This window comes from Ovis aries, chromosome 2 (assembly GCF_016772045.2).
Source record: "Ovis aries strain OAR_USU_Benz2616 breed Rambouillet chromosome 2, ARS-UI_Ramb_v3.0, whole genome shotgun sequence".
Taxonomy (NCBI): Eukaryota; Metazoa; Chordata; class Mammalia; order Artiodactyla; family Bovidae; genus Ovis; species Ovis aries.
Window position 1 is genome coordinate 247,421,131 of NC_056055.1, and position 27,766 is coordinate 247,448,896.

General features: G+C 56.6%; 2 protein-coding genes across 3 annotated transcripts in view; both read left to right on the forward strand.

Moving 5' to 3' along the window:
• The window catches only part of IFFO2 (intermediate filament family orphan 2), a 50,301-nt gene extending 34,420 nt beyond the window's left edge, over window positions 1-15,881 (forward strand). The window contains exons 2-9 of one of the 2 annotated variants that reach the window (XM_027965641.2): window positions 423-483; window positions 1,759-1,854; window positions 3,018-3,158; window positions 4,424-4,563; window positions 9,003-9,123; window positions 9,238-9,330; window positions 10,174-10,304; window positions 11,684-15,881. In XM_027965641.2, the coding sequence (XP_027821442.1) occupies window positions 423-483; window positions 1,759-1,854; window positions 3,018-3,158; window positions 4,424-4,563; window positions 9,003-9,123; window positions 9,238-9,330; window positions 10,174-10,304; window positions 11,684-11,789 (889 nt within the window). In that variant the 3' untranslated portion in view covers window positions 11,790-15,881. The remainder of the gene's footprint in view (window positions 1-422; window positions 484-1,758; window positions 1,855-3,017; window positions 3,159-4,423; window positions 4,564-9,002; window positions 9,124-9,237; window positions 9,331-10,173; window positions 10,305-11,683) is intronic. The other variant, XM_060411510.1, reaches the window with a different exon arrangement.
• A 1,644-nt stretch (window positions 15,882-17,525) lies between these two features.
• ALDH4A1 (aldehyde dehydrogenase 4 family member A1) overlaps window positions 17,526-27,766 on the forward strand; it is a 33,170-nt gene continuing 22,929 nt past the window's right edge. The window contains exon 1 of the mRNA XM_027965642.3: window positions 17,526-17,601. Within this exon, the coding sequence (XP_027821443.1) occupies window positions 17,540-17,601 (62 nt within the window). The 5' untranslated portion in view covers window positions 17,526-17,539. The remainder of the gene's footprint in view (window positions 17,602-27,766) is intronic.

Consider the following 27,766-nt stretch of genomic DNA (forward strand, 5'->3'; position numbering starts at 1 on the left):
TGACTCTGAGATTGCAATGGTTGGCACAAAAAAAGTTTGTTTCTTGTGGGTGCAAAGGAGAGCCTGAACATGGTGTTGGCTGTAGCCCGGCTCGTGAGAACAGCCTCAGAACCGCGTCTCACAGGAGCTGAAGGGGCGGCAGCATTCATCCAGCACCTTACACCATGTGCGCACAGGGGCGGGGCGGTGGCCCATCCTGCCACGCCTCCCGGCGGGGCTGTGCTGTGCCTGGAGTCTGGCATCATGCATCCTCCCACTGCCCCCTGCCTGGGAGCTCCGGGACACAGGCGGGGCTGGAGTCCCTGCTGCACCTTCCTCAGCCAGCGCGGGGGCGGTCCATGTTGGATGCTGGCACTGTGCCTGGGGGTGGGCTGCCCCGGGGAGGCCACCCTCTGACCGCCTGTCCCTCTTGGCTGTTGCAGGTGGGAGGAGGAGCTCGCCAAGCGCGTGAACCTGCAGACCATGGTGGACACGCTGCAAGAGGTAAGAGGTCCCAACCGGGAGAGGCTGGGAGCGAGCCACGTGGTCGAAGGGCGAGGCTGGGGGCTGGTTCCCAGCACAGCCTCTGGGCTGTGTCAGCTCAGCCTCTCCTTTGTGGGGCCGGGGGCCTCTCCTACCTCCCCTGCTTCGGGGCTGGGAAGGCATCCCCGGCACGCAGTTGCAGAAAAGGAGCCCCGTTGCTGTCTCAGCCACGCAGGACTGGACTCGGGGCCGAGTGCCTCGGAGAGGGCGGGGGGGCTCGTTGCCAGGTGGGCTCCCAGCCCCAGGGGCACTCTGTGGCAGGTGTGAGGACGGCCTCTGGCTTTTCTGGCTTGGTGGCTCTGTGCTCTGGGTCCTGCTTCACACGGGCTGGCGGTGCACCCTGGGGAGCAGACGTGACCTTCTCAGCTCTGTTCTCCTCTCAGCCAAATGGGCCCAAGCGTGGCAACCCCGTGTGAAGCCGTGGATGGCTCTTTTTAACACTGAAAAAAGTCGCCTTCTGATAATTAGAGCATTGTTCATCTACATAAATAAATAACCAAAGAAGAAAGAAAGAAAAGAAGCATCGATCTTCTAAGGAAGTTAGAGAGGGATTAAAACAATGTCAAGGAGACATTAAAAGACACCAACGTCAAGGAACAGTTAAAATAATACGTAGAAGGAAGAGGATGAAGGTTCCCTGCCCCCCAGCCCTGCTTTCTTTTGTGAGAAAAGGTCTTTTTACTTTACAAACATAACATGTTCACGGGCCAACACTTGGAAAGTTCAGAGAAGCACAGAGAAGAAAACGAAACTTAGCCTCCGGTTCTCCTGCCCCCCTGTTGCTGAGTCGGTGCGTGACCTTCTGGGCGTTTCTGGGTTCGTGTGCAGCCGCTGGGTGTGCACGCTCAGTGAGGTTGGCACGCGTGATGTTGCCATTCTGGAGACCGGAGATGGTCACATATTGGCACTTTGACATACGTTGACCTGCTATTTTGACCTACTGGAATCGCTTTTATATCCACTTTTTCTCTCAATGTCTGCCACGGATTTTTCCATCCAATGAACAGTTCTCGGGAAAAGAATTGTTTTAGGCCGAGGGGTGAAGTGAGGGCTGAGTGGGGAGCCAGGCTGGGTCAAGGTCTTGGCTCCCTTCCCCTGGGGCACAGAGGCACCTGGCATGGTTGGATATCAGGCGTCCATCTGGGGCTCTAAACCCAGGTGTCTGGCCTCTCTGCCTCACACTGGAGAGCCCACCCAGCACCCCCTGATCCCCTCCCTGGTCTCCGTCCCTCGTAGGCAGCGCAGGAGGCGGAAGCCATCCAGGAGGAGATGAACGAGAAGATTGAGCGTCTCAAGGCCGAGCTGGTGGTGTTTAAGGGGCTCATGAGTGACGTAAGTGCCTCCGGCCGCCACCCCCAGGTGTCATGAACCGCCCCCCCCCACCCCCCCACCCATCATGCAGAACGCTTCATTCACTCCGAGGCTCCAGAGCTCGGCTTCTAGTTAGAGTCCTGGCTGGCTGCGTTTGACCTGTGAGGATGACGGATGCATCAGAGATCAGGCCCCCCTCCCCGCCCCTCCCCTGCTTCCCGTGGTCTGAGTAGAGATGCATTAATCAGCTGCTTAACCCATCCGCCCGCCCCGGGCTCCTCTGACGGCCTGTGTGCATTCGCTCCGACTCTGCCAGCTCACCAGCGTGGGGGCGGGGGGCGGGGGCGGCCGAGGGCCTCCGTGTCTGGCGCAGGGGGTGCCGATGGCAGGCTGAAGGGGCCCCCAGGTCTGGTCTGCGCCGGGCCGAGAGGCTACCCGGGCCAGCGGCCTTCCTGAGGTTGCTCTGTTGAGTCGGGACTGGCCGGTGTGCGCGTCCTTGGGACAGTCGGAGCCCCTCTGAGTCACTGTGGGCGGGGGCAGCTGTTGGCAGAGCAGCAAGGGCCTCCTTCCTGCTGGGGACCTGGTTTCCTGCCACCTTCGGGCCACGGGCAGTATGTAAAGACTGCAGGAGGGAGACGGAGCCCAGGACAGGTGCCTCCGCCGGCCGTGGCTTCTGGCCCTGGGCAGTGTGAGGCTGGGATGGCTGGAAGAGGGCAGAAGGCTCCCCTTAACGGGGTCTGGGGGACCCCCACCCGTCCAAGGTAGCCCCCACCATCAGCCTGGGAGGAATCTTTGTTGGGGAGAGGTGGGGCAGACCCGCCGCGGGAGCAGGGCAGCCTTTCAGCGCTGGGACGCGTCTTTCTTTTTCCCTTGTTCCGACAAAACCAACACTGACGCCATGTCTGCTGAGAGGATGCCTTCCGGCCCTTAGGGAGACCGGCAAACACAGTCTTCCTCCGTCCCCACGGCACCTACTTCCCCCGGCCCCTTGCCCTGAGCCCGAGCCACTGGCCTGACCCTTCATGCCCAGCAAAGGCTGCAGGGTCCCACTCGGACTGCGGGGACCTCCTGCCCAGCACCTGGGGGGTCTCCCCACCCCTCCTCCCAGCCGGAGCCTGGGGGTGCCTGCCCCACCCCTCGCTTGGCCCCCCAGCTCACGTAACCCCCTGCTATCCCCCCTGCAGCCCATGACAGACCTGGACACAAAGATCCAAGAAAAGGCCATGAAAGTCGACATGGATATCTGCCGCCGGATCGACATCACGGCCAAGCTGTGCGATGTCGCGCAGCAGCGGAACTCGGAAGACGTGTCCAAGATCTTCCAGGTGACGAGGGCCGCCCCGCTCACCAGCCGGCGCTGCCCGCCACCCACCCCGGCCACCCTGCCCCGGGCCCCTCACACCCCGCCCATGTCCCTCCCCGGCTCCCCAACCCACCCCCAGGCAGCCTTTGCCCAGCGCTCCGGCCTCCCAGGAAAGTGTAGAATCAGGGACTGCATAGACTCACAGGCACGTGCGACTCCGTCATCGAGGCTGACTGCTTCATCCTACGTCCGAGGACACCACTCACCGGGGGGTGGGGGGGCGACGTGCCGGGCTCCTGGAAGAGCGTGGCAGAAGAACTGGGATGAGGACTCGGGTCTCCGGACCTTCCAGGGCTCAGTCTGCCTGTCCGCCTTGGGCCCCTTGCCCTGCCTCCTGCCTCTCCTGGGAGCAGGAGTTGGGGACCAGGGCTGTGGTCGGGGAGCCCTGGCCAGACTGTGGGAGCCTAGGCAAGCCGGCCTGAGCCCTAGCCCCCGAGCCTCAGAATTCAGAAGGGGAACTGTTGGCCTGCTGACTCTTCTTTCATTCCCACATTGAGACTCATTCAGTCCCCCACTTCCCTACGCCCAGCGAGCAAACGTGTGTGTCCAGAGTGAAGGCGATGGGTTAGCACTGGCGCGTGTCCTCCAGGGAGGGCTTGGGGGCTGTCCAGCTGCCCAAAGGGCATCTGCCATTCTCCAAAGGCTGCTTCTTGAGTTTGGGGTTGTGGTTTGGCTTTTGCTCGAGCCCAGAGCAAAACAGCGTGCCGTTGGCTTTGAGTGTGTGGCTCTGGCTGTAGTGGGGTGAGGCCTGGGCTCCCCTGGGTGCCTTCCGGCTGCCCCTCTGTGGGGAAGCAAGGGCCCATTCAGCCTGCGTCTGGTTTGTCGTGTCTTGTCTGCTTGGAGTGGAGGAAGCTCACTGAACCGGGGCTGCCTACCTGTCGCCTTTGCATGGGAGCAGGAGGGTTCTGGGAAGCATGGAGCCATCTGACCTGCGTAAGGGCTTCTGTGTCTCTCCGGGGAGCTCTGAGACATCCGGCCGGCCGAATCTCCAGGCCTCCCAGGGCAGGGAAGGGGCCAGGCCGTCTGTTCCTCTGCCCCGCATGCCTCCCCACCTCACGCTTCCTGCTAGCGCCACCTGCTTCTTAGAGGACCTGCACCCTTCCTGGCAGTGGCCGCCCCAGCCACACTCCATCCATCCCTCGGGACGCCGCCTCCCTTCCCAGTCCGCCCCGCCCCCCATTCCCGCAGGGCTGCCCAGTGATGTTGGTCTTTCTCCTTCTGGGTCAGGTGGTCCCCAAAAAGAAAGAGCGTAAGGTGGCTTCCGACGACGACATCTCCGAGCAGGATGGGGAGGTGAACCGGTTCTCAGACGACGAGGTCGGCTCCATGAACATCACGGACGAGATGAAGCGCGTGTTTAACCAGCTGTGAGTATCCTGGCTGCCCTCGCGCCCGGGGCCCCTGTCTCCCCAGATTGCCAGGGCAAGGGGCGCAAACCGGTGCCCTGGGCTGGCTGACAAGTAGCCTCCAGATGCTTTGTTGGCCAGCGTGATGTTCTGCGAGAATCTGGATTCATTTTCAACATTTAGTATTTGGGGAGTTTCACATTTTCAGAAAAGGCCAGACTGGTAATAGCGCTCATTTCTGTTTGGTTGCCAAGTTGCATCCGACTCCTTGTGACCCCATAGACTGTAGCCCACCAGGCTCCTCTGTCCGTGGGATTTTTCGGGCGAGAATAACTGCAGTGGATTGTCATTGCCCTCTCCAGGGGATCTTTCCGACCCAGGGGTTGAACCCACGTCTCCTGCTTGGCAGGCAGATTTTTTACTGCTGAGCCACTGGGGAAGCCAAATAGTGGTCATCTTTGTGGACAGTTGTTTTTTTTCTTAAGTTGCGACATAACTGACACGGTAAGTTTATTTTAGTTTCAGCTCTGCAACATTGTGACTCAGTGTTTGTGTATATCGTGAAGTGCTCACCGCAAGAAGCCTAACATTCATCACCATACAAAGTCAAAAAAATTTTTCTTTTCCCTTGGGTTAAGCGGCGGCCTGGGTTAGTGGCAGAGTCCGGGCTCTCGTGTGGTCAGTGGTGGGCTGGAGCCGGTTTGTGCCAGCTCGTGAAAGCTGATGTCTGCCCACTGCAGGCTCAGCAGTGGCACGCTAATAGCTTAAATTTTGCCATGATGGGACACTAGCTACCCGCCTGGGCTTCCCGGGTGGCTCGCAAACCCGCCCGCCGACGCAAGAGACGCAAGTTCGATCCCTGGGTCGGGAAGATCCGCTGGAGAAGGAAATGGCAGCCCACTCTAGTATTCTTGCCTGGAAAATCCCGTGGACAGAGGAGCTGGACAGGCTGCAGTCCATGGGGCCGCGAAGAGCCGGATATGACTTAGTGACTAAAGAACAATAAGTAGCAGCACCTGGGCAGCCCGCTCTGGTCTCTGCAGACAGCTGGTTTGCTGGGCACTAGCTGGGCCCGCTCTGGTCTCTGCAGACAGCTGGTTTGCTGGGCACTAGCTGGGCATGCTCTGGTCTCTGCAGACAGCTGGTTTGCTGGGCACCGGCCGGGCGCGGCTGTCTGGGGCGGGGACCCACCGCGGCCCTGGCTATTCCATGCCACACTTGCAGTCCTGACCCACCTCTGGCTCGCGTCCACGTGGCATCCTGCGCGGGGTGGGGAGGGGAGCGGCTGCAGGCATAGGCTGATTCAGCTCAGGGCCTTGCTCAGACGGCAGGCTGGGGCTGCGTCTCTGAGTCTACTTCCCCCTGCCCCACGGGCCTGCCCTTGCCAGCCCTCTCCCCAGAGTCCCCTGCCGTTGGTCCCCTGAGCCCTGACCCAGGGCTCCATCTTCCCTCCCACTTCCTTCTCCCCCCACCCCCTGGTCTCTGAGCCTCACGGCCGAGCGTGCTTTCTGGCCTGATGTCCCTCCCCGGGAGTCCTGGGTGTCCCAACAGCAGGGCTGGATTTTAGCGCTTGACTCCGATGGGCCGTCACCACCCACACGGCGCCCCTCCAGGAGGGCCTCTCCTGGAGGTGCCCCTACCATCATACTTGTTTCAGAAGCCAGGGGCTTGGGCCTCTCCAGACCCTTCCTGCCAAGCTTGGGGCTGGCCCAGGTAGTAGAGTCCCACGCTCACTCCGCCCAGCCCTTCATCACAGATGAGGAAGCAGCTCAGAGAGGGCAGGCGGGTCAGGACAGAGGTCTGACCCCAGGATCTTGGTCCAGGGCCATCTGTGTCCTCAGAGAGATTTCCCTCTTTCTGTCTCTCCTGCCACGCCATACCCACCCTTGACTCGGCAGGGAGATAGGAGTCGGACCCGGGCGGGATGGTTTGCATGACACTCCCTTGAAACAAAACTGAGATGGCTCTGTGCTTGCGGAGAGCAGGGGTTGGTGTTTTGAGGGTAACAAGGAGACTCCTAGGCTCTTGATCCATCTTTCAACACCCGCCCACCCCCACCCCTTCTCATGGGCTTCCCAGGTGGCGTGAGTGGTCAAGAACCTGCCGAGACGTAAGAGACGCGGGTTCGATCCCTGGGTCAGGAAGCTCCCCTGGAGGAGGGCATGGCAACCCACTCCAGTGTTCTTGCCTGGAGAGTCCCATGGACAGAGGAGTCAGACACGACTGAAGCTGCTTAGCGCCAAACACGCGCCCCTCCCTTCTCACGTTCTCATCTTTCGCTGAGGAGAGAGAACCCTTGGGCAGGTCTAGGTTTTCTGAAGGTTGCTGTGGGCATTCTTGAGTGTCCAGCTGGGTTTAGGCCCCAGAGACCCTGGCTGGGCTCATTCAGTTGAAGTAAAGGGCTTCTTTGAAGAAATTGTTTCCCAGGTTCTCACCAGGTCACCAGGAGTCCACAGCCTGCCCAGAAAGCGGGCGGGCCGGGTCGGGGGGCGAGTGGACTGCTCCTGGCTCCAAGTGTGCTCTTTGCCATGCTGCAAGAACGGGCACCTGAGTGTTGACAGGTCTGAACTGGGCTTAGTATTAAACCCATCAATTAGATTGATCTGGTTGTCAAGCTGCCTAAGTTAAAGCAAAACGAAACTCTCTGATCACGCCTCCATCCTGGCAGTTCTTACCAAAGCCATCAGGCCACAGCCTGGGCGGGGCCCTGGCCCCCTCCCACCGACCTCTCCCTGGTTCCGGGCTGAGACCCAAGGCAGAAGGTGCCATGGGCCAGTTCCTCTGAAGTCTTTGAATAACTGCACCCGAGTCAGGGCTGTTTTGTTTTGATCAAAATCAATTGCTTGGGCTTCAGATCCAGTAGTTCCCTGGTGGCTCAGACGGTAACACGTCTGTCTACGATGCGGGAGACCTGGGTTCGATCCCTGGGTTGGGAAGATCCCTTGGAGAAGGAAATGGCAATCCACTCCAGTACTCTTGCCTGGGAAACCCCATGGACAGAGGAGCCTGGTAGGCTACAGTCCATGGGGTCACGAAGAGTCAGACACGACTGAGCGACTTCACGTTCACGTTCAGATCCGGAGAAGGGGAGGAATCTGCTCCTTTCTCTGCTCCATGGCCACGCCTCTTCCTCGGTCCCGCCCCCCACCTCTGGGGGGCCAGGCCCCCTCTTCTGAGTCCTTCCTCTTGTCCAGCTTCCTGTCCTTTCTCCTTCTCCATTACTCAGCCAGGGTTGCCTTCTGGTCCCAGCCGCCGGGAAGGAAGTGAAATCAGCAGTCCAGTATGCGATGCGGTGATGGGTCGACCTTTGACCCGGGAGCCTGCCTGGAGCTGTCTGGCCAAGGGGCGGGCAGTGCCTCCCAGGGCAGCCGGGTCCCAGCTCTGGTCGCTGGACGCCGGGAGCCACCTACAGGCTCCTGCAGGAACTGCTTTTTGGTGGGGAGCCGGGCTCCAGGGGTGCTGTGGACAGCGCTTTTCCTGAGGTTCTTGGGCCCTGCCCAGTGGCCCCAGCAGGCTGGGAGCGGTGCACTATAGAATCCAGAGAGCAGTTGAAGGAGTGAGCGTGGGCAGCGGGGAGAGCCCTGGGATGGGAATCAGGACTTGGGACTCACGTCTGCATCTCCAGCTGATTCACCAGGTCAAGCGACTTACTCTTGTAGACCTCAGCCTTCCCATCTGAATAATGGGTGTATTGGGCTGAATTATTTTTTTTTAATAGTCCCCTGCAGTTGGGGTAACCAGTACATCTGCAGAACTCCCTCGGTCCCAGATACACCTGCACGGTCCATCACCCTATTGCCAGTTCTAGTGAACAGGGAAGCCCAGAAATCACTGAGCATTTCCATTCAAATCCGATTTCCAGCATGTATTATTCTAGAAGTTTCCACCTAATCCCTCTGAGCCTCAATTTCCTTACCTGTGAAATGGGACTAACAATCATATTGACCTCTTAGGACTGTTGTGAGGATGGAATGAATCACACTTTAATATATGCCTAGTCATCGGTCCTGTGAGTGTGCTTTGATGGAGGGGAAAAAGCCATAGAGAACAGAAAGATCTGGCTTTCAGCCCTAGTTTATTCCTTCTGAGCTGCAGTTTCCTCATCTGTAAAATGGGAGCAATATACCTACCTTTCTAAGTTGCAGAGAAGATTATATGAATCATCTCAGGTATAGTAGGGGCTCGAGAAATGAGTTGTTAAATGAATGGAAACCATTCACAAGACGCTATCTTTAGTCTTCATTAATGAGAGACTGGCATTGTTAGGGATATCCGTAATACATACGTACATTCTGCATTGGAAGAGCTGCGCTCCTTGGAGAAGGCGCGCGTGCCCTCTGGCTACAGCTCTCGCGGTTTTGGACAGCCACCTGGTAGGCCCCTCCCCGTGCCCCATGCTCCCCCCCCGCCCGGGCCCCTGCCGCCCGACTGCTCACTCGTGCCCGCCCGTGCCCCCCCAGGCGGGAGACCTTTGACTTCGACGATGATTGTGACAGTCTGACATGGGAAGAGAATGAAGACACGCTGCTGCTCTGGGAAGACTTCACCAACTGCAACCCAGGCCTCGAGCTGCAGGGCGAGGTGAGCCGGCAGGCGGGCCCCGGGGGCGCCCCGTCCCCGCGCTCCCCCGTCCCTTGCTCTTTCCCGGCAGCCCCACCACCTGGTTAAGCTGTCTGCCCTGTTCCGTTTCTCCAGCAAGAGGAAAACCTGGGCAACCTGATCCACGAGACCGAATCCTTCTTCAAGACGAGAGACAAGGAGTATCAGGAGACGATCGGCCAGATCGAGGTGAGACGCCCGCTTGTGCATGTCCCTGAGCGACCCCCGAGGCCCCCGGTGATGTCCCCCACATGACCCCTGAGGCTCCCGGTGACTAAGCACCCATGTGCACAGGGGCTGGGATAGCAGCGCAGGCACCAGGATTGGGAGTCAGGAGACCCACTGATTCTCCTGGCCTGGTGCTGGGCGAGTCACCCCTCTCTTGGGTAGGGCCTCAGTTTCCTAATCTGTAAAATGGGGGTGGTGATACCTGTCTGCCCCAGAGAGGTTTTTTCTTAAGTTGTTTGACTGACATGGTGATCTCAAAATAATGGGAACTGACATTTGAATGATATCAAGTGACACTGGGCCCTGAGCCCTTTAAAAATACACCTTTGTTGGTATTCTCATACCCTGTGTGTGTATCCGAGGGGGACCTGGGTGCCTCCACCCTGTGCAGTGGGCACTGTGTGCCCATTTTACAGAGGAAGAGATGAGGTCAAAGAGACCAAGTGACTTGCCTGAGACCCCCCAGCCAGGAAGCGGCCTGCAAGCCCGGTTCTCCCTGCTCCAGAGCCTGTGTGTGTGCCTGGCACACCTGTCTGCGAGAGTCAGTCATTGTCAAGCGGGAGGACGGGAAGCCCGGCTCCTCCCCGAGGGATGGAGCCCTTGGTTGAGGAGAAGGGTCAGAAGCGTGAGCCCCCTTTTCTGACGCAGTCCGCGTGAAGGAGTGCCCAGGCCAGAGCTGCTGGGGCTACCCCAGCGGGGAGTGTGGCCGTGGGACGGCCCCCCGCCGCCTGCGGCGAGGGCGCGGGGTCGCCGCGGCTCGCTGTGAGGGTGACCTGCGCTCTCCCCCGTGTCGGCTCTTCGCAGCTGGAGCTGGCCACGGCCAAGAGCGACATGAACCGCCACCTGCACGAGTACATGGAGATGTGCAGCATGAAGCGGGGCCTGGACGTGCAGATGGAGACGTGCCGCCGGCTCATCAAGGGCTCCGCAGACAGGTACCGCCCGCGCCGCCTTCCCTGCGCACGCGCACGCGCCGCCGCTGCCCCGGAGTGCGTGTGGCGCGGGCTGCGACTCGCGGCCTGGGGACTCCGTCCAACGGCCCGGCGGTCTGGGTGTCCGTGACCGTCAGCCACCTACCGCGTGCCTTACACAGCTACGCTCACGTGGCTCGCACAGCCAGCCTGTTCCCATCGGTATGGGACGGTGGAAGACTCCTTTGAGAAGTTGTGCTCTGTGCAAGGCCCTGGGGATACAGCGATGAGCAGGTCACAGCCCCTGCCCTCCTGGAGCCCACGCCCCACTTCCTGCCGAGCTGCTGGGTGGGGAGGTAGGCGGGGCTTACATGGGTCCTGAGGAAGCAGTTTTCCTTCCTTTCCCATCTTCTAACCTAAGGGCACATGAGCTGGTCCCCAGGAGACCAACACACATCAGGCCTCCTTCCCTGCCAGCACAGAGACAGCTCCTGCCCTTAGGGAACACGCAGCTTTTTGGGGAGTGTGTGTGTGTGTGTGTGTGCAGTTGCTGTCGTGTCTGACTCTTTGTGACTCCATGGATTGTAGCCCACCAGGCTCCCCTGTCCATGGAATTTTCCCGGCAAGAATACTGGACTGGGTTGCCATTTCCGTCCCTAGGGGATCTGCCTGACCCAGAGATCAAACCCGCATCGCTGGCATTGGCAGGCGGGCTTTTACCACTGACCCACCTGGGGAGCCCCCTTTCAGGGGAGAAAGACATGTTAGTGATAAAATGGCAAGTAACAGCTCTTGGCCTGAAGCACAAATATGTTAGTTATAATCATTTCTCTCATCATGACGGTGTTCTTGCACCGTTTGGGCCATAAGAGACGGAGAAGCAGGGGGAAGCTGTGTGTGTGTGGGGCGGAGGGGGGAGCTGAGCATGTTACCTTCAGCTCACTGATTCCCAGAACCCACTTCTGCTGTTTCCATTGTTTGGATAGAGGAGTGTGCATGTAGGCAGGGTAAACAGCTTGCACTAGGTTCCCCAGCTCAGCAGTGATAAGTTGAAAAGTCGAACCCAGTGCTGTTAACTGCTATTCTCTGTGGCCTCCCTTTGGGCTCTGAGTTAGTTGCCCAGATGATGGGCCCAGATGATGGGCCCAGATGATGGGAGTGTAGGAGCTGAACTGGACCCATGGTTCCTGCTCCCATGGAGCGCTCAGCACCAGGGCGTTGCACGAGGTCTCGAGAGACTTGTTTAAGCCCTGAACTTCGAAGACTCTAAGGAAAGCAGAGAGGGTGGGTCTTGGTGAGGATCCCCCGTGGAGGCTAGGTTTTCCAGGAGGGGCTGCTCCATCCTTCCTGCTGTCTGCCCCAGGCTGCCCTCTGAAGTCTCCTGTTCTGTTGTGCCCTTCCAGGAATTCACCATCCCCAAGCTCCGTGGCCAGCAGCGACTCAGGAAGTACAGACGAGATCCCGGACGACTTTGAGCGGGAGGCGGACGTGGAGCCCATGGTCAGCTGATGACTGAGGCACGCCCCCCACCCCTCCCCCAGCCCGTGCCTGGTGGTCTTGGCGATGGGGCCTCTGCCCGCCTCTCCCCACGGGGCCAGGAAGTGGGGCTCCCAGCCCTGACCAGGCAGACTTCCTATGCCCTCCCTTCTCTGGAGGCCCCCAGGGACCGCTGCTTCCTTCCTTCCTTTCTCCGCCCACCACCAACCAGTGCCCCCATCCATCCACCCACCCAAGGAATGGTGCTGTCAATTTCTATTGTTCTCCGCATCACAAATGCAGACTTCTGTCCGGACGATGCAGTGTTAACTGTGCCTTTTCCCTTCAGCTGAGCCACTTTGAGCTCCAAAGAATTATTCCTAGCAGGTGTTTTTATACAAAACCCTAAGGTGAGGGCGGGGGGGCCCCCCCGGGTGTGGTCAATGCCTTTTTCTACCCTCCCACCTGCTCCTCTGATTGGCCATGAGCTCTGCCTTCCCGCCCCTGCTGGAGTTGAACTTGGGATGGTCCACCTCCCCCCCAGGAAGGCGCCGCCTGCCTTCACCTTTCCAGGCCTGGGTGGGGACTTCCCGAGGGCATGTCCTTTACTGAAGGGGAGAGAAGGCTAGAAGGAGGGAGGGAAGGACAAATTTTTCTTTTCTTTTTGGATCGAGTGGCAAAGCAGAGGGAGAAGGCACTGTGGGGGAAGGTGGAGCCTCACTGTGTTTAAACTACTATGCAAAAAAAAACAAAAAAAAAAACAACAAAAAAAAGCAGCTTGCCTTATACCACTGTGGGAGGCGGGCCCTCTCCCAACTAGCTCCTTGGTTTTCCCCTGGAGCTGGGAAGGAGGCAGAAGCTAGGGTGATCTCTCTCCCTCTCTCTCTCTCTCTCTCTCTCTCTCTCTCTCTCTCTCTCTCTCTCTCTCTCTCTCTCTCTCTCTCTCTCTCTCTCTCGCAGCCTCTGCGGGTGAGCACTGACTTGGGAGGGGGTTTGGTCAAGGTTGGTAGCGAGGTGGGGGTCCTGAGGACCTCAGCCACCTGACTGCTTGCTTTCTAGGAACTTCCGTGGGTTGGGGAGGCGGGTGGGGGTTGGGGTGGGGAATGTCTTTTTATTGCCCTGATTTTTTTTTTTTTTTTTTTCCCCAGCCAACAATAAGGGGTTATAGATCTGAAATTTCTCTGTGAGAAAGTCTGGAGGGGGCCAGGCCTGGTAGCCACCGCCTCCTCCAGGGAGCTGGGTCAGTACTGCCTGCCAGCATCTTGGTTCTCCACTGTGCCCCAGCTGCCCACTGTTTGGCCACCGGCGGGCACTGGAAAGGGAAGCAGAGGGAGGCAGCGGGGACTGCTGGCAGAGGAGGTGGCCGGGGCGGGAGCTCGCCTGAGAGCACGCTCATGGATAGACATATGCTCACCTCTACTGTAATTCACTGCTTGATTGATCCGTTGGAGAGTTAATCTGAGCCAGTATCTCTCCAGACTTGAGTGGACCTGAGTCAGAGGGCATTGTGTGGAGGCCACCCTCAAATCTCAGCTGGGAGCCCGAAGAGCAGGCTTTACTTTTTTTTTTTTTTAGTATCTTTTTGGACCCACCACTCACTACTACCAATCCCCTGGTGTGATTGGGGATTTTTGGTTTTGTTGGCTCAGGAGCTCCCCCTGGAGGTCAGAGGAGCAAAATGTGCCCAAGGACCAGAGCTCCTTACTTCCCGACTGCCTGTGTCTGCAGGCAGAGGAGGGGCTCTGAGTAGATCAGGCCTCCTGTCTTTCCTCCCCAGAGGACCAGTGATTTGTAAGGGCCTCCTCTCTCTTCTGTTTCCCCACCTGTTTTGCAGTCTTAAAACCATTGTATATAATATTCATATTATATAAATATATATATATATATGGAGAGAGAGGAGAGTGTTAGTGATGGTGTGTAATTTTTATTTATGAGAACTTGGTGGCCTTTATTGTGAATTTTTTCCTTTTTTTTTTTTTTTTTGCTTTGTTTTGTTTTCATGGGAGAACCTCCTGCTGTTTCCCCGTAAAAGTCTGGCTGAACGTCTTCCATTCCCAGCATCTCTTAGCCAGATAGTCCCTCGTTAGGTACGTGAAGGGACGAGGTTTCGGAGGAGAGATCACCCACTTCTCCTTCTCACTGACCCTTGTTCTAAAGGTTACAGGGTTCAAACAGATTATTATTGTTGTTATTGTTATTGTTGTTTTATTTTTATTTTAACCAAAGGTTATCAGAGCCAGTTGGGCTTGGACCTCAGCTGCTGAAAAGATTTTCCGTTTCCGGGAGGGTGGGAAACTGCCGCCCCCCCGGGCCTCCTCTGCCCAGGGTGAGGGAGGCATTGAGTGCTGTGGGCAGGTGGGCAGCATGGAAGCCTGCCTCAGGGTGGTGGGAGGGTGGCAGAATTAAGACAGTAAGCAACAATAGAAGTATTTAGGGGGTAACTAAGGTTCCTGAGGTGATTGCTGTCCAGTAGTATTATTTTTCCTTCCCCCCTTGTATACATAGGATATTTGTCTTTGGGGACTAGGGTACTCTGAATTTATCTAGGAAGTATGGAAGTGGCAGGAGCCAGGGTCAGATGCTGGCCAGAAAGATCCGTCCTGCTGGTTTTCAATAGCTGCTCTCCCTGGGGAGCAAGGATTTGGGGCTGGTGGATGGGGGGACAGCAAGAGTGTTAGTGACCTGCCTCCCGGGTGTGGTCCTGGGCTTTAGCCTGGCTGCCTCCCTCCCCACTAAGTTCTTTTTTTGAGTTAGTTGCCAGTGGGCCCCGCTTGCCCCCTTTGCCATGGGCTCACAGCTTGCCAAGAAAGACCCCAACGCTCGCTGGGGCAGCACCAGGTCCAGTTGGGACCAACTGGTCCGTCCTTTGTAAAGATGTAAATACTTAATTGTGGTTTTCTATTCCTCAGCCCAGTGTCATATTGACATTGGTGTTTCAGAATTGTTCTCAGATGGTTCTCCTGTGCTGCCCTCTTTTGCTCTCCTATTTTGGGGGGGTTTATAAAAAGAGAGGATTGGGGAGGGGCAGGGAGAGTAGCTTCTTTTGGGCTCCCTGATTGTGGAACACACACGCACACACACTTCTGAGATTCTGAACAGGGAAAAAAATGATTGACAAGTAAACACATTTTGTTTTCTTGTGGCAATATGTCTAGAGGTCTCTGACTGGCCTGTCCATCATGGACTTAGCTCCGTGGATGGAGCTCAGATGACCTGGAGAATCTTTGGCTTGGGATGGGGGGAGAGGGTGTGGGGCAGGGGGTCATATAAGGTATAACTTAAGCTAAATGTAATCTATTTATAAAGCAAGAGACTCTCATCTATTTTTATGAAAGGAAAGGTTTTTTTAAAATCTAGGGTAGGCAGTTATGGTAGCCCAGCATTTTTCTGTGGACAAGATGCATGTTGCTGCTGGATTTAATATAATCAGTACCCCTCACCTTTTCTCCTCATCCTCACCACCTGCTCATCCATACCCATGGGCGGCTGCAGCAGCGCAAAGGTCACCCCTCACCCCATTTCTCTGTCCCTTGATCCCCCAGCTCCCTGGCCACTGGAAGGCTGGGGGGCGGGCATTTGTGGTAGTGGCTGGGCAGTGGGGAATTCAGAATGGAGTAGGGTGGTGGGAGGGAAAGGGGGTCTGGGCGGGGGGCCAAGCTCTGCTTCAGAGGGTGGGCTCTGATTAGTTGCTCCGACTCTGGTCGGCCAAGATCCATTGCCAAGTCAGCTGTATTTGGGAGACAGCTGAGAAATGAGTGGAAGACTTCCAGGCTCGGGGTGGGCTGTGTGTTAGGCTCGGGCAAACCCCTCACCATTCCCCCTGCCAAGCCATCAAAGCAGTGAAGTAAAGGCACCCTCCGCCCATAGACTCCTTCGTGGACATTTTCACATCTACCTTATTTTTAGCCCCATCCGGGGAGACTTTATATCCTGAAGTCCCATCCCACCCCACTGTTGCTGTTTGTCTGCCAGCTGGGTTTAGCGTCAAGGGGAAGGGGGGGTTTATACTCATTGAAAGACTACTGACCCTACCGGAAACCAACCTGTTTACTGTATTGTTGTAAATATCATGCCCTTTATATCCTGTATATTGGCTTCTTTTAAATAAAGTGAAATGTCTTAGAATTGATGCTTTTTTTCTTTTTAAATTAAGGATAAAGTGATGGGAGAGGGGCAAGAGGACACAGGCCACATAAACACTAAAAGTCATTGGCCGATTAGTGATCAAATAGGGAAATTTTACATCACCTCACATCTCACAATAAAATCTTTCGAAGCAGTTAAAGCAGGAATTATACATATTTCATAGAAGGGGAAGAGAGCCAGAGAGATCACAGCCTGAAGAGCTAGCATAGCCTGGTTTGGAACTGGGAGCCTATTAATCATATTGCCCTCTGAATCTGCAAATTTTCCATTCTTTGGTGGAGCAAGCTAACTGTCTTGTGCCATCTTAATTAAGTGACTAGTATCCGTGGATTTTGGTATCTGCAGGGGCTCTGGGAACCCGTCTCCCACCAGAGGAGGACTGAAGTTTCCTTCCCCACTCCCCACTCTTTTGTTTAAATTCTCCGAGGTGCCTTAAAGAGTGTGGCCTCCCAGATAAAGAGGAGTGATAATGAAATAAGGAGGAAGTTCTAAGGCGGGTATTATTACCCCCACTTTACAGACACAGAACTGAGGCCCAGGAAAGTTACATATCTTGTCAACGTCACAGGGAGAAACCACGATCAGCATCGGAACTCTGAACTCCTAAGCAGGTTCTCGGTACACACCGCTGGAGAAAATACTAACAGATACATTAGAAGAGAGCGTTGGGAAAGTTGTTAACAGTACTTAAGGAATAGAACGGGCCCCTAAGATTCCATCCTCAGAACTTCAGAATCAGTTGTCAATAAGGTTCACGTGTTCGTGCAAACAACGTCCCGGAGAGAACATTCAAATTTTGGTCCGGGGCGCCAAAATAAAGCAGAGGAATAAAACGGATTCCGCGTCCAGAGCTTTTGAAGGGAAGTCCGAGCGCAGATTGGTTCGGGTTTTATCTTACATTGACCGTAATCTGCAAGGAAGTAGACAGATTCGTCCCAGCGCTATGCCTTAGGCAACTAGGTGGCTCCGCTCCAGGTCGGGAGTGGAGGGTGGCTGCGTCCCTACCAGGAGGCTAGAGCCAGGCTGCAGCCCCCGAGGTGAGGAAGGGGGCCGGCCACGAGGCCCTCTGCAGGGTGTAAGAGTCTGGCAGCCCCCGGCCAAGGGCAGCGAGAGCCTCCGGGTAGGGCCTCCAGCGACACCTGACCAGCAGACCCCAATCCTTCCGCCCCGCCTCACACGTGCCCCATCCCCGCTCTCTCATTGGCTGCTTCTGCCCCTCTAATCCCGGCCTAAGCAGGTTGCAACTTGACCGCCCCTCTGATTGGTCCGGGGAGCTCTCATGGCTCACTCTGATTGGTGGATGGAGCTCACGCCCTTCTGCCCCCGGCCCCCGTCGGAGGGCGACCGGGTCATACCATACAGGAAGAAAGCGGGAAACGCGTACCCTTCGGGGCTTCGCTCTTGGGCTGCTTTGCCCTGCGTCATGTGATAGCGTTCTTCGTCAGGCCCTCGGGGGAGAATTCTTCTATTAGCAGGAGGCAAACACAGAGGCGTTTAGGCTGGGCCTGACTTGGAGGGCGGCCGAGGCGGCAGTCACCCCCCCCAGCCCACCGAGGTGGTGCGCTCCAGGCGGGGCGGTGCCGTCCAGTGGCTCCAAGCGGGGCCGGTCCAGCGAGCGGCCGCGCGGGGATCCCGGGATGCTGCTGCGTTCGGCCGCGCTCTGCCGCGGCCTGCTGGCCCGCCGGGGCAGGGCGGCCGGGTGAGTGAGCGCCGGGCAGGCCAAGGGGCGCCTGCTGGCCCCGGGGCCCCAGGAGTCGCTGGGCGCCCCCCCCACGCCGCGCCCCTGTCCCCTAACTGGGCTCCCTCCGCGCCGGACCCCCGAACCGGGCTCCACTCCCGCCCCCGCACCGGGCTCGACTCCCGTCCCCGAACCGGGCTCCCTCCGCGCCGGACCCCCGAACCGGGCTCCACTCCCGCCCCCGCACCGGGCTCGACTCCCGTCCCCGAACTGGGCTCCCTCCGCGCCGGACCCCCGAACCGGGCTCCATCCCCGCCCCCGAACCGGGCTCCTTCCGGGCCAGACCCCCGAACCGGGCTCCACCCTCGCCCCCGAACCGGGCTCTCTCCGGGCCAGACCCCCTCCGGGTTTCCCAGAGGCTTCTCTCCACCAGGGGTCGCTTCCTCTGATGCCGCCCGACATCCACCTCCTGCGATGCGTCCATCTCCCAAAGGTCTTTTAGCTAAGGGGTCCTGCCCACCGGCGGGTGAGGTGGGTTGGTTCGGTGCCCTCTTGGATCCCCACGGTGAGAAAGGAGCCGCTTGATCACCTCGTCTTTCTCCGGATGGATAAAGACATTTGCCTGCCGCCTAAGTACAGCCTTCTCCTCTGAGGGCACCTCTATTATTTTTTTTTTTAAAGCACGTTTCGTTTCTCTCCCCACCCTTGGTTTCACGTTCAGGACCCTCCCTGGGGTTCCCTCTCTCCTCTGGACTGGCATTTCTGCTTCTCTCTTTTCTCCTTCCCCTTTTTTCAAGTTAAGTGTTGGTCGGAGAAGGCAATGGCACCCCACTCCCGTACTCTTGCCTGGAAAATCCCGTGGACGGAGGAGCCTTGTAGGCTGCAGTCCATGGGGTCGCTAGGAGCCGGGACATGACTGAACGACTTCACTTTCACTTTTCACTTTCATGCCCTGGAGAAGGAAATGGCAACCCACTCCAGTGTTCTTGCCTGGAGAATCCCAGGGACAGGGGAGCCTGGTGGGCTGCTGGCTATGGGGTCTCACAGAGTCCGACACGACCGAAGAGACTTAGCAGCAGCAGCAGCAGGAGTTGGTCAGAAAAATTGACTCCTTTCTTCTGATAGGTGGAATAATATTTGTGAAGTACATATAACATGCCAAACCTGTGTTGCACACTTGGCCTACGTGCCTTATTGTGACCATTCGTAAGTTACGACACATGAAGTGCTTTGAAGAGTGCCTGGTGCGGAGGCAGTGCCTGATGCTATTAATCATGATTGTCATTATCGCCCGTTTTTAAACTTCACTGGTGGGTAGCTGCTTTCAGATGAAGAAGCTGAGGTGTAGCGGTCCAAGTGGAGCTGCCCTGCAAACCCAGATTTGCAGACCCCTCCAGTGTGGAGTGGGATTCCTGGACCTTTGCCCTGTCAGTGACAGATGTCCTCAGACCCCTCTTCTGCACCCCGTGGGCTTGGTGGAAGAGGCAGGTAGGACACAGATCCTGCCCCAGAGGGGCTCACAGTTGGGTGAGGCTGCACTCCTGTGGACCCATGTGTCTGTCCACCTCCCTTTCAGAGCTGGGCAGCTCTGGCCCCAGTTTGAGTTTTGTTTGCCTAACCCCTAGGACTGATCAGTTGCATCTCCCCTGCTAAGCTGTGCCTCTCTCGAGTTAATCAGTGTCCCAAGGAATGGTACAGGGTGCCCTGGGTGCGGATGCGTTTCAGTGCAGCTGTGTGTGCTCTGTGGGGGCAGGTGGTGGGATACGGAAGAGGACAAGGAGGAGGACTCTTTTCTCCAAACTGAGGTTGGGGGCCCTGCTCACTGCATCCTCAGTGTGTTCTCATTTGCAGGCCTTTCCCTGCATTCTGAGACCACGCCTCTCAGACCCTGATGGAAGCCACATAGGTCCACGTGTTTACTGAGTATCTGCCCTGTGTACGTGGTGTGCTAAATGCTGTAGGGAGGGGTATTGCAACCTGCAAGAGTTTTCAGTTTAATGGAAGAAAGCCTTAGACATAAAAAACAAACCAAAAAGCCCTCTAATGTCTGGTATAAAAACACCTCTATTCTGGGGGAGGTGGGGGCTGGGGCGGGGTGGGCGGGTTGGACGGAAAGCTCATAACAGCAGTAGTTATCAAGCAATCAAGTACCAGGCCTGGCCCTGTGCAGATAAGCCCTGTATTATTACCGTTTTACCAATGGGAAACTTATCTGCCTGTTAAAAATGTTGAGACTAAGGGCTACCCTAGTGGCTCAGCAGTTAAAGAATCTGCCTGCCAAAACAGGAGATTCGGGTTTGATCCCCAGGTGGGGAAGATCCCCTGGAGGAGGAAATGGCCACCCACTGTAGTATTCTTGCCTGGGAAATCCCAGGGACAGAAGGGCCTGGTGGGCTTACAGTCCATGGGCGTCGCAGAGTTGGACATGACAGCGACTAAACAACAGCAATAGAATTACCCTCTGTCTGACTCCAGGCTCATGCCTCCTGAGTGGAGAAAAAGCATTTTGTAACCAGATCTGCTGGCTCAGGTTACCTCTTTTGGATATAGCAGCTGGCTTGATGCCCCAAGACAGGGTTTCCCAACCTCAGCAGTATTAACGTTTGAGTCTGATAATCCTTTGTTGTGGGGGCTGCCTGTGTATTGTAGAATGTTTAGCAGAATCCCTGGCGTCTACTCCCTAGATGGCATAACATCCCTCAGTCATGACAACAAGAGGTCTCCAGGCATTGCCAAATGTCACCTCAGGGGCACAGGCGCTCCTGGTTGAGAACCGTGGTTCTAGAATAGTTTCGGTGTTTGGCCACTTGTTTAATTATTTGACAGAAAGGAAATGGCAGTCCACTCCAGGACTATTGCCTGGAAAATCCCATGGACAGAGGAGCCTGGTAGGCTGCATTCCATGGGGTTGCAAAGAGTCGGACACGACTGAGCGACTTCAGTTTCTTTCTTAGCTTATACCTGTGGCGTGCCATGTCTGCGTTTATGGGGAAGCAGTTTTAGCACATTTATAGTGGTAACTCTCGGTGCCTACACATGAAATTCTAGTGCTGACAGAGACCATCTCTTGGGAGCCTGGGATGGGTGAGGTTCTGCAGTGCTTCCCTTTCTGCCTGGAGCGCCAGGAATCTCAACCAACTTTTAAACATACTTCTTTTTTTTGGAAGTGATTTGTTCAGTCGCCTAGTTATGTCCGACTCTTTGCAACCCCATGGACTGCAGCATGCCAGGCTTCCCTGTCCTTTGCTATCTCCTGGACGTCAAACTCTCACGTCCATTGAGTCGGTGATGCCATCCAACCGTCTCATCCTCTGTCGCCCCCTTCTCCTCCTGCCTTCAGTCTCTCCCAGCATCAGGGTCTTTTCCAATGTGTCAGCTCCTCGCATCAGGCAGCCAAAGTATTGGAGCCTCAGCTTCAGCATCAGTCCTTCCAGTGAATATTCAGGACTGATTTCCTTTACGACTGACTGGTTTGACCTCCTTGCTGTCCAAGGGGCTTTTGAAGTGGTGGTCAGTTATTCTTGATATTTTACAGTATTTGTTTATTTATTGGGCTGTGTTGGGTCTCAGCTCCGTCACGCAGGATCTTTCACTGCCGCACAGGGACTCTCTAGCTGCGGTGTGCTAGCTTAGTTGCTCTGTGGCGTGTGGGGTCTTAGTTCCCTGACCAGGCATTGAACCTTTGACCCCTAGACTGCAAGGCAGATTCTTAACCACTGGACCACCAGGGAAGTCCCTAAATGCACTCTTGACTGTGCATTTTCTTTGTATTTAATTAGTATGAGTCCACTGTACAAAGTACAGATAAAGCAAAAAAAAAAAAAAGGTGACGGAGGTCACTCGGCAGCTTGCCACACAGAGGTGACCACGCTGTCACTTTGACGACTAGCCTTTTCACGGCCCAGGAATATATATGCTTTAGAAAAACAGCATAAAAATGGGCTCCTCTGCAGATGCTTTTTTGTAGCTTGCTTTTTCAGTTGCGACTGACCTCCCTTATTATATGTCCCCAGGCCCTAGAACTGTGACTGGCACCTGGTCAGCCCTCAGCAAACATTTGGTGAATGAAAGAATGATCATGTGATTCCTCCCTGTCAACAGAAATTTATCATAACCAGTCTGGGAGAGGATCGCAGTGAGCAGCTGGCTTTTGCGGAGGGGCCAGGGATGGTCACTCAGGGCTGCCGTTTGCCTTTTATGGGGGTGATTTCACTTAGCTCCTCAGCAGCCTGTGCTGTAGGGGATTTCACTTAGCTCCTCAGCAGCCTGTGCTGTAGGGGATTTCACTTAGCTCCTCAGCAGCCTGTGCTGTAGGTGTCACGCGTCGTCACTCAGTCGTGTCCACCTCGCTGTGGCCCTGTGGGCTGCAGCCCGCCAGGCTCCTCTGCCTGTGGGGATTCTCCAGGCAAGAATGCTGGAGTGGGTTGCCGTGCCCCCCGCCAGGGGATTTTCCCAACCCAGGGATCAAACCCAGGTCTCCCGAATTGGCAGGCAGGTTCTTTACTGACTGAGCCACCGGGAAAGCCCCATGAATTACGTGTTACTGTCCCCATTTCACAGACTGGACAACTGAGGCCTGTAGCAGTTAAGGAAATCTTGTCCAAGGTCTTGAGCTAGTAAACACCAGAGCTCCCAACTGACTGCCTTTCTCTCTGCCTTTTCTCTCTTTCATTAATTTTGTCTTGGGCATCCTCTGCAAAATCTTTGTTGTTGTTGTTTTTCCCTAAATCTTTTGCTTCTGGTTTTGGCTGTGCTGGGTCTTTGTTGTGGTGCTCTGGCTTTTTCTAGTTGTGGTACCCAGGCTTAGTTGCCCTCTGCCATGTGGGATCTTAGTTCCCTGACCAGGGATGGAACCCACGTCCGCTGAGTTAGAAGGCGAGTTCTTAACCACTGGACCACTAGGGAAGTCTCTGCAAATTCTCTTTGGAAACAGCCAAGATACATATTTATACTTGTATATACATTTGATAAATAAAAGAATTAAACTGGGCACCTAGGAAACTTAGAGTGTTAATATTTGTCCCTTATATACTCTTGTATCAGACCTCACTGGGTGCCAGGGTCCAGAGGTGACTCCAGCCCGGCCCTCCGACATTAGGGGGCTTGTGGGCTGGAGTTCACCTGCAGAAATCCTGGTGACTTTGGCTGCCTTTCAGCCTCTCTGCCTGTCTTGTCTTCCTAACTTCAAAACCACCTAGGGCTTGTCCCAGCCCGCCTGATGCTGTTCTGGCCAGGAGCCTGGGACGTCCCGCTGTTCCCTGGCCATACTCTGCCCTTTCATTTCTCAAGCACTGCCCAGGTCAGCGCTTCCTGCCTGAGTGTCCTCCTCTGGTGAAGCCGCGCTCACCCAGCACTTTGTGGCCCTGCTGTCCTTTGGCCCAGTGCCCTGCCTGTGAGACGGGAGTGATCCTACTGATAGCCGTGTTGCACCAGGCTCAAAGGACGCGAGTTTGAGCACACTCTGGAAGATAGTGAAGGACAGGGAAGCCCACGGGGTCGCAGAGAGTTGGATGTGACTTAGCACCTGAACAGCAACAACAGAGCCCGAGGGTTAGAGGTGAAGTGGCAGACGGCTTGCTGGGGGCCTGGGATCCAGAGTGTTTTCTGTGAATAAACTGAGTAAAGGAAGAAGTAGAACCTCCAGTGACCGGAATGCTTGCTCCTAAACTTGTGAAAATCCCCACTCAGGCCGCAGTCAGCACCGGCACTCAGGCCTGGGGGGGACCTGGCTTCTGGTGCCCTGCAGCTGGCTCGGCACACAGCTGGTGCTCAGCAGCTGCTGTTGGAGTGGCCCATCGGACAGCCCGGGGTGGGTCCTGGCTCCACCTGCTAGCTGCTGTGTGGCCCTGGGCAGGTTCCTTGACCTCTCTGTGCTGCCTCTTGTCCTCATGTAGAAAAGAAAGATTAACAGTACCTACCTTGAAAATGGTCCTAGAGAGTAAATGAATTCGTATGCTAAACCCACTTTAAAGAGTGGCCGGCACTGGGACTTTCCTGGGTGGGGAACTAAGATCCTACATGCTGCACGGCACAGCCGAAAAAACTGGCCAGCACCGAGAAAACTTGTGTAGCTTCAAGCATTATTTCGATTTCCTCATCTACCAGCAGGCATCGCTACGGATCGAAAGCCCTGGGCTGAGATGGCAGGGTTGATAGGCGCCCTGTGATCTTGGTCAAGGTCACTCCCCATCTCGGGGCGGCCTCTTTGCTGAAGGGAGAAGAGAGGAGGAACCCATCCCATCAGCTGGCTGAGGGGCTCTGAGATACTCCACGTTGTTGTCGTCCTGGACTCGCTCAGTCCTGTCTGACTCTTTTGTGACCCCGTGGACTGCAGCCCGCCAGGCTCCTCAGTCCATGGGATTCTCCGGGCCAGAATAATGGAGTGGGTTGCCATGCCCTCCTCCAGGGGATCTTCCCAACCAAGGGATCAAACCCAGGTCTCCCGCACTGCAGGCAGATTCTTTACCATCTGAGCCACCAGGGAAGCCCAAGAATACTGGAGTGGGTGATCTTCCCAACGCAGGAATCAAAGCTGCATTGCAGGTGGAGGAATCTTTGCCACTGACCCACCAGGGAAGCCCTCCAGGCGCTTCTGCCAGAGCACGTCTCCCAAGGAGGAGCCCCGGGCTCAGGCCGCGCCCCGTCACTCCATGAGCTGTGGCCACGAGCCGTTACTCTCTGAACCTCAGCTTCCTGCCCCCACCCTGTCCGTCAGATGGATGTAGTAATAGTTTGCAGGGTAACATATTTGTAGGGTAATCACTTAGCACCACGCGAGGCATGCCATAAATGCTTCAGAAAAGTTCCTTGAAGTTTTCCAGGGCAGCTTATCCTGAGCTTCAGGCGTGGCTCTGCACTTTCTCTCAGCTCTCCTCCACCCCCAGCCCCTTATCTCAGTGATTAGGAGGATTGGTCTTATCAGGTCTCAGATAACAGCTGAAAAGCCCAGAAGCTGAAGGAAGGAAGGGCGATTTCCTTTCTAGTCCTCTGCTTGGCCTTGGCTGCCCCCACGCCAGCTCCTGGGGGCCTGCCTCCAGGAGTCCGGTCCTGGGGGCCTGGTGCCCAGCTGTGTGCTTGTTTTCAAGGTGTTCCTTGGATGCTCGCTGTGGTCTGGGCGCTGTGGGAACACAGTCCGAGCTGTGTGATGAGGGCCGTCGGCTGTGAGGTGATCTGATAGGGGCCCCATCCAGCTTGGGCAAGGCTAGTGTCCCCTGCAGAGGGGGTGAGGGAAGGGGCGGGAAGGCCAGAATGGCAGGAGTGCTGCTGACAGGGTGGGAGGGGGGTGGGGGGGGTGGGAAAGAGCCTGGAGGCCTCAGGAAGGATTCTGATTCTTTATTGTAGAAGAGACTAGGAGCCACTGGGTAGTTCTGAGCTGAGCACTTACTTACCCTTTTATCTCTCTGTGTTGATGATGATTTCATGTTAAAACTATGGAAACTGGTAGCTGCTCCCTTTTCAGCTCCTGCCCTGGGTGGGGCACGGGCTGGTTGGGCTTCCGGTGGTGGCTCAGCTGGTGAAGAATCCGCCTGCAGTGTATGCGGGAGACCTGGGTTCGATCCCTGGGTTGGCGAGATCCCTTGGAGAAGGGAAAGGCTCCCCACTCCAGTCTTCTTGCCTGGAGAATCTGGGGTCGCAAAGAGTCGGACACACTGAGCAACTCTGGCTTTCACAGCCGTTTTTCACCTTGTGAGCTTCTGCCCTGGGTGGGCCACGGGGCTGTTTATTCCAGTGGTTTCAAGAGGAGCTTGGAGTCAGTGGAGCCGGAGTGGAAGCCCGTGGTGCCTCGGACCAGGGTGGAGGCCTGGGGGCGACCTGGGAGCCCAGGCCCCTCCGCTTCCCATCAGTTTTCCCCTTGTACATTTCAGAGCTCAGCATTCCCCGTTGCAGGAGATGTTTTGGTCTTGCAGCCTTTTTAGCTCAGATCCTAAAAGGATGGGTGGGTCATCCCGTGCAGAGGGTGGGTCGGGGTAGCTGGGGTCTCAGACCCAGGCCGTGAAGTCACCAGGTGAGAAGCGGCACGCCAGGTGGTTAGGGGAAACTGAGTCAAATCCTGACTCTGCCTTCTGTTTCTTTCCTGAAGTGGGAGGGCTGAGAGCTGCCCTGAGAAGGTCGGGATGGACTCGCCTTTGCATCCCAGAGCCAGGCACCTGCCAGGTGTGGTGAACACGTGGGTGGGTGAGACCTTTGACCTCATCTGAGCTATCTCTGCCTTCTTGCCTTGTGGGCAAGATGTATGCTGACTGCATGAATTAATAAATGAGGGACACAGTCCTGCCGGGAATGGCCTTGCAGATCCTTATAAAAGCCCCGGGTCCTACAAGCGCTTCATTCTGCCTTCCCCTGAGCCAGTGGAAGGGAGCTCATGCTATCCGGAAGGGCCCACGAGCCAAGGGGCCAAAAAAGGCTTGTCAGGCATTCCTAGATTATTTTTGGCTCTTAGTTGACTCAGGCTCTGAGGCTGATCTTTGAACTGGTGTCTGTTCCCTACGTTACATTCAGACGGATGGACGGTCCAGCGGACAGGGGGGCCAGGGCCTGGGCACTTTCCAAACAGCCAGCCAGCCCTGTGGGCATATGGTCCTGAGGTCACAGTGGCCCTCTGCCCTGGGGAAGGCTTGCCCCGCTTCCGATGTTGCCTGAGGTGGGAGAGCGGGGAGGGAACCACACTGGTAGCTGCTACCTTTTGAGCTTCTGCCCCGGGTGGGACCCAGGGCTGCATTTATTCCAGCAGTGTTTGTTGAGCCCCTGGACTCCTTGGGAGGGTCTGGGAACCAGATTGCCTTAGAAAGCCTGGCCTGGTGGAGTAGACATTCTGGAAGACCTTTGCAGTTTCTAAGAGAACCTAAGAGCGGGAAGAGTAAGCAGGGCTTGTCATCCTCCCAGTGACCCTGCAGGGAACATGGGGTCACCCATTCTTCAGATGAGAAAACAGAGGCCTGCGGCGTTTTTACAGTGTAGTGTGGTGACGTAGTGAGGTCTCCAGCAGGTGTAGGGGTTCGTCCAGGATGTCTGCTTCCGGCACAGCCTGTGCTTTTCGCACCCGCCAGGCCCTGGGCTCCAGAGAGGGCTGGGGCGGCCCACCTCCTGGTGCCCGGTCCAGCGCGGCGGCGCTCTCCTGGCTTGAGGGGGACGAGGCGGTGGCTGAGTCGCTGCTTTGCGGTGGTTCACTGCTGCTGCTGAGAGCCCAGTGGCTCAGCTGGTGAAGAATCTCATGCAGTGCAGGAGACCCTGGTTCGATTCCTGGGTCGGGAATGTGCCCTGGAGAAGGGCAAGGCTGCCCACTCCAGTATTCTGGCCTGGAGAACCCCGTGGACTGTACAGTCTGTGGGGCCGCAAAGGGTCGGCTGAGCGACTTTCACTTTCGCTGCTGCTGCTGAGTGCCCGGGGGCAGTAAGGGGTCTGCCTGCAGCTCAGAAGACCGCGGTTCAGTCCCTGGGTCGGGAACATCCCCTGGAGAAGGGAACGGCTACCCACTCCAGTATTCTTGCCTGGAGAATCCCATGGACAGAGGAGCCTGACAGGCTGCAGTCCACGGGGTCACAAAGAGTCAGACACAGCTGAGCGACTAACACATTCACACTGCTACTAAGGCCCAGAGAGAGGCGTCTGGAACCTTCCAGTTGGTGGAGGGTGGGGAAGGGGGAAGACACTGCCCTCCTCTTTCCTGCCAGGATGTTGAGACCTGTGGCTGCTGGAATTCTCCGGCCTCTCCTGTCTCCCCCACCGCAGCAGTGGATTTTCCTTCGTTGAGCAGACCTGTAGCTCTGCACCGGTCTCTCTTCAGATCTGCAGGGTGACCCCAGGAGGTGGAGGTCCCCCTGCGACGCCGAGGACGTGGGCACCAGGCCGCACAGCTCACCAGAGGCCCAAATGGCCCTGCATCGCATTTCTTTCTGTGTTTGGGGCAGGGTGGGGCCTGAGGAATGCGCACTTCCTTGGGTGTGGTGGGTGCAGCTGGGGCTCACAGGGAGGAGAGGGAGGAGAAAGCCCCAGGGGCATGGGAGGGGGGTCCGCCCCCAACCTCCACTGCACAGGCCCCTTCCTGCTCTTCCTGACTTGTCCTCCCTGCTCTGGGCCTTTGTCTTTGCTCTTCCCCCTGCCTGGAACACTCTTCCCAGCGCTTCTCAGACCTCCTCCAGGTCGCTGGCAGAGGTCACCTCCTCCCTGAGGCCCTCCCTGACCATCC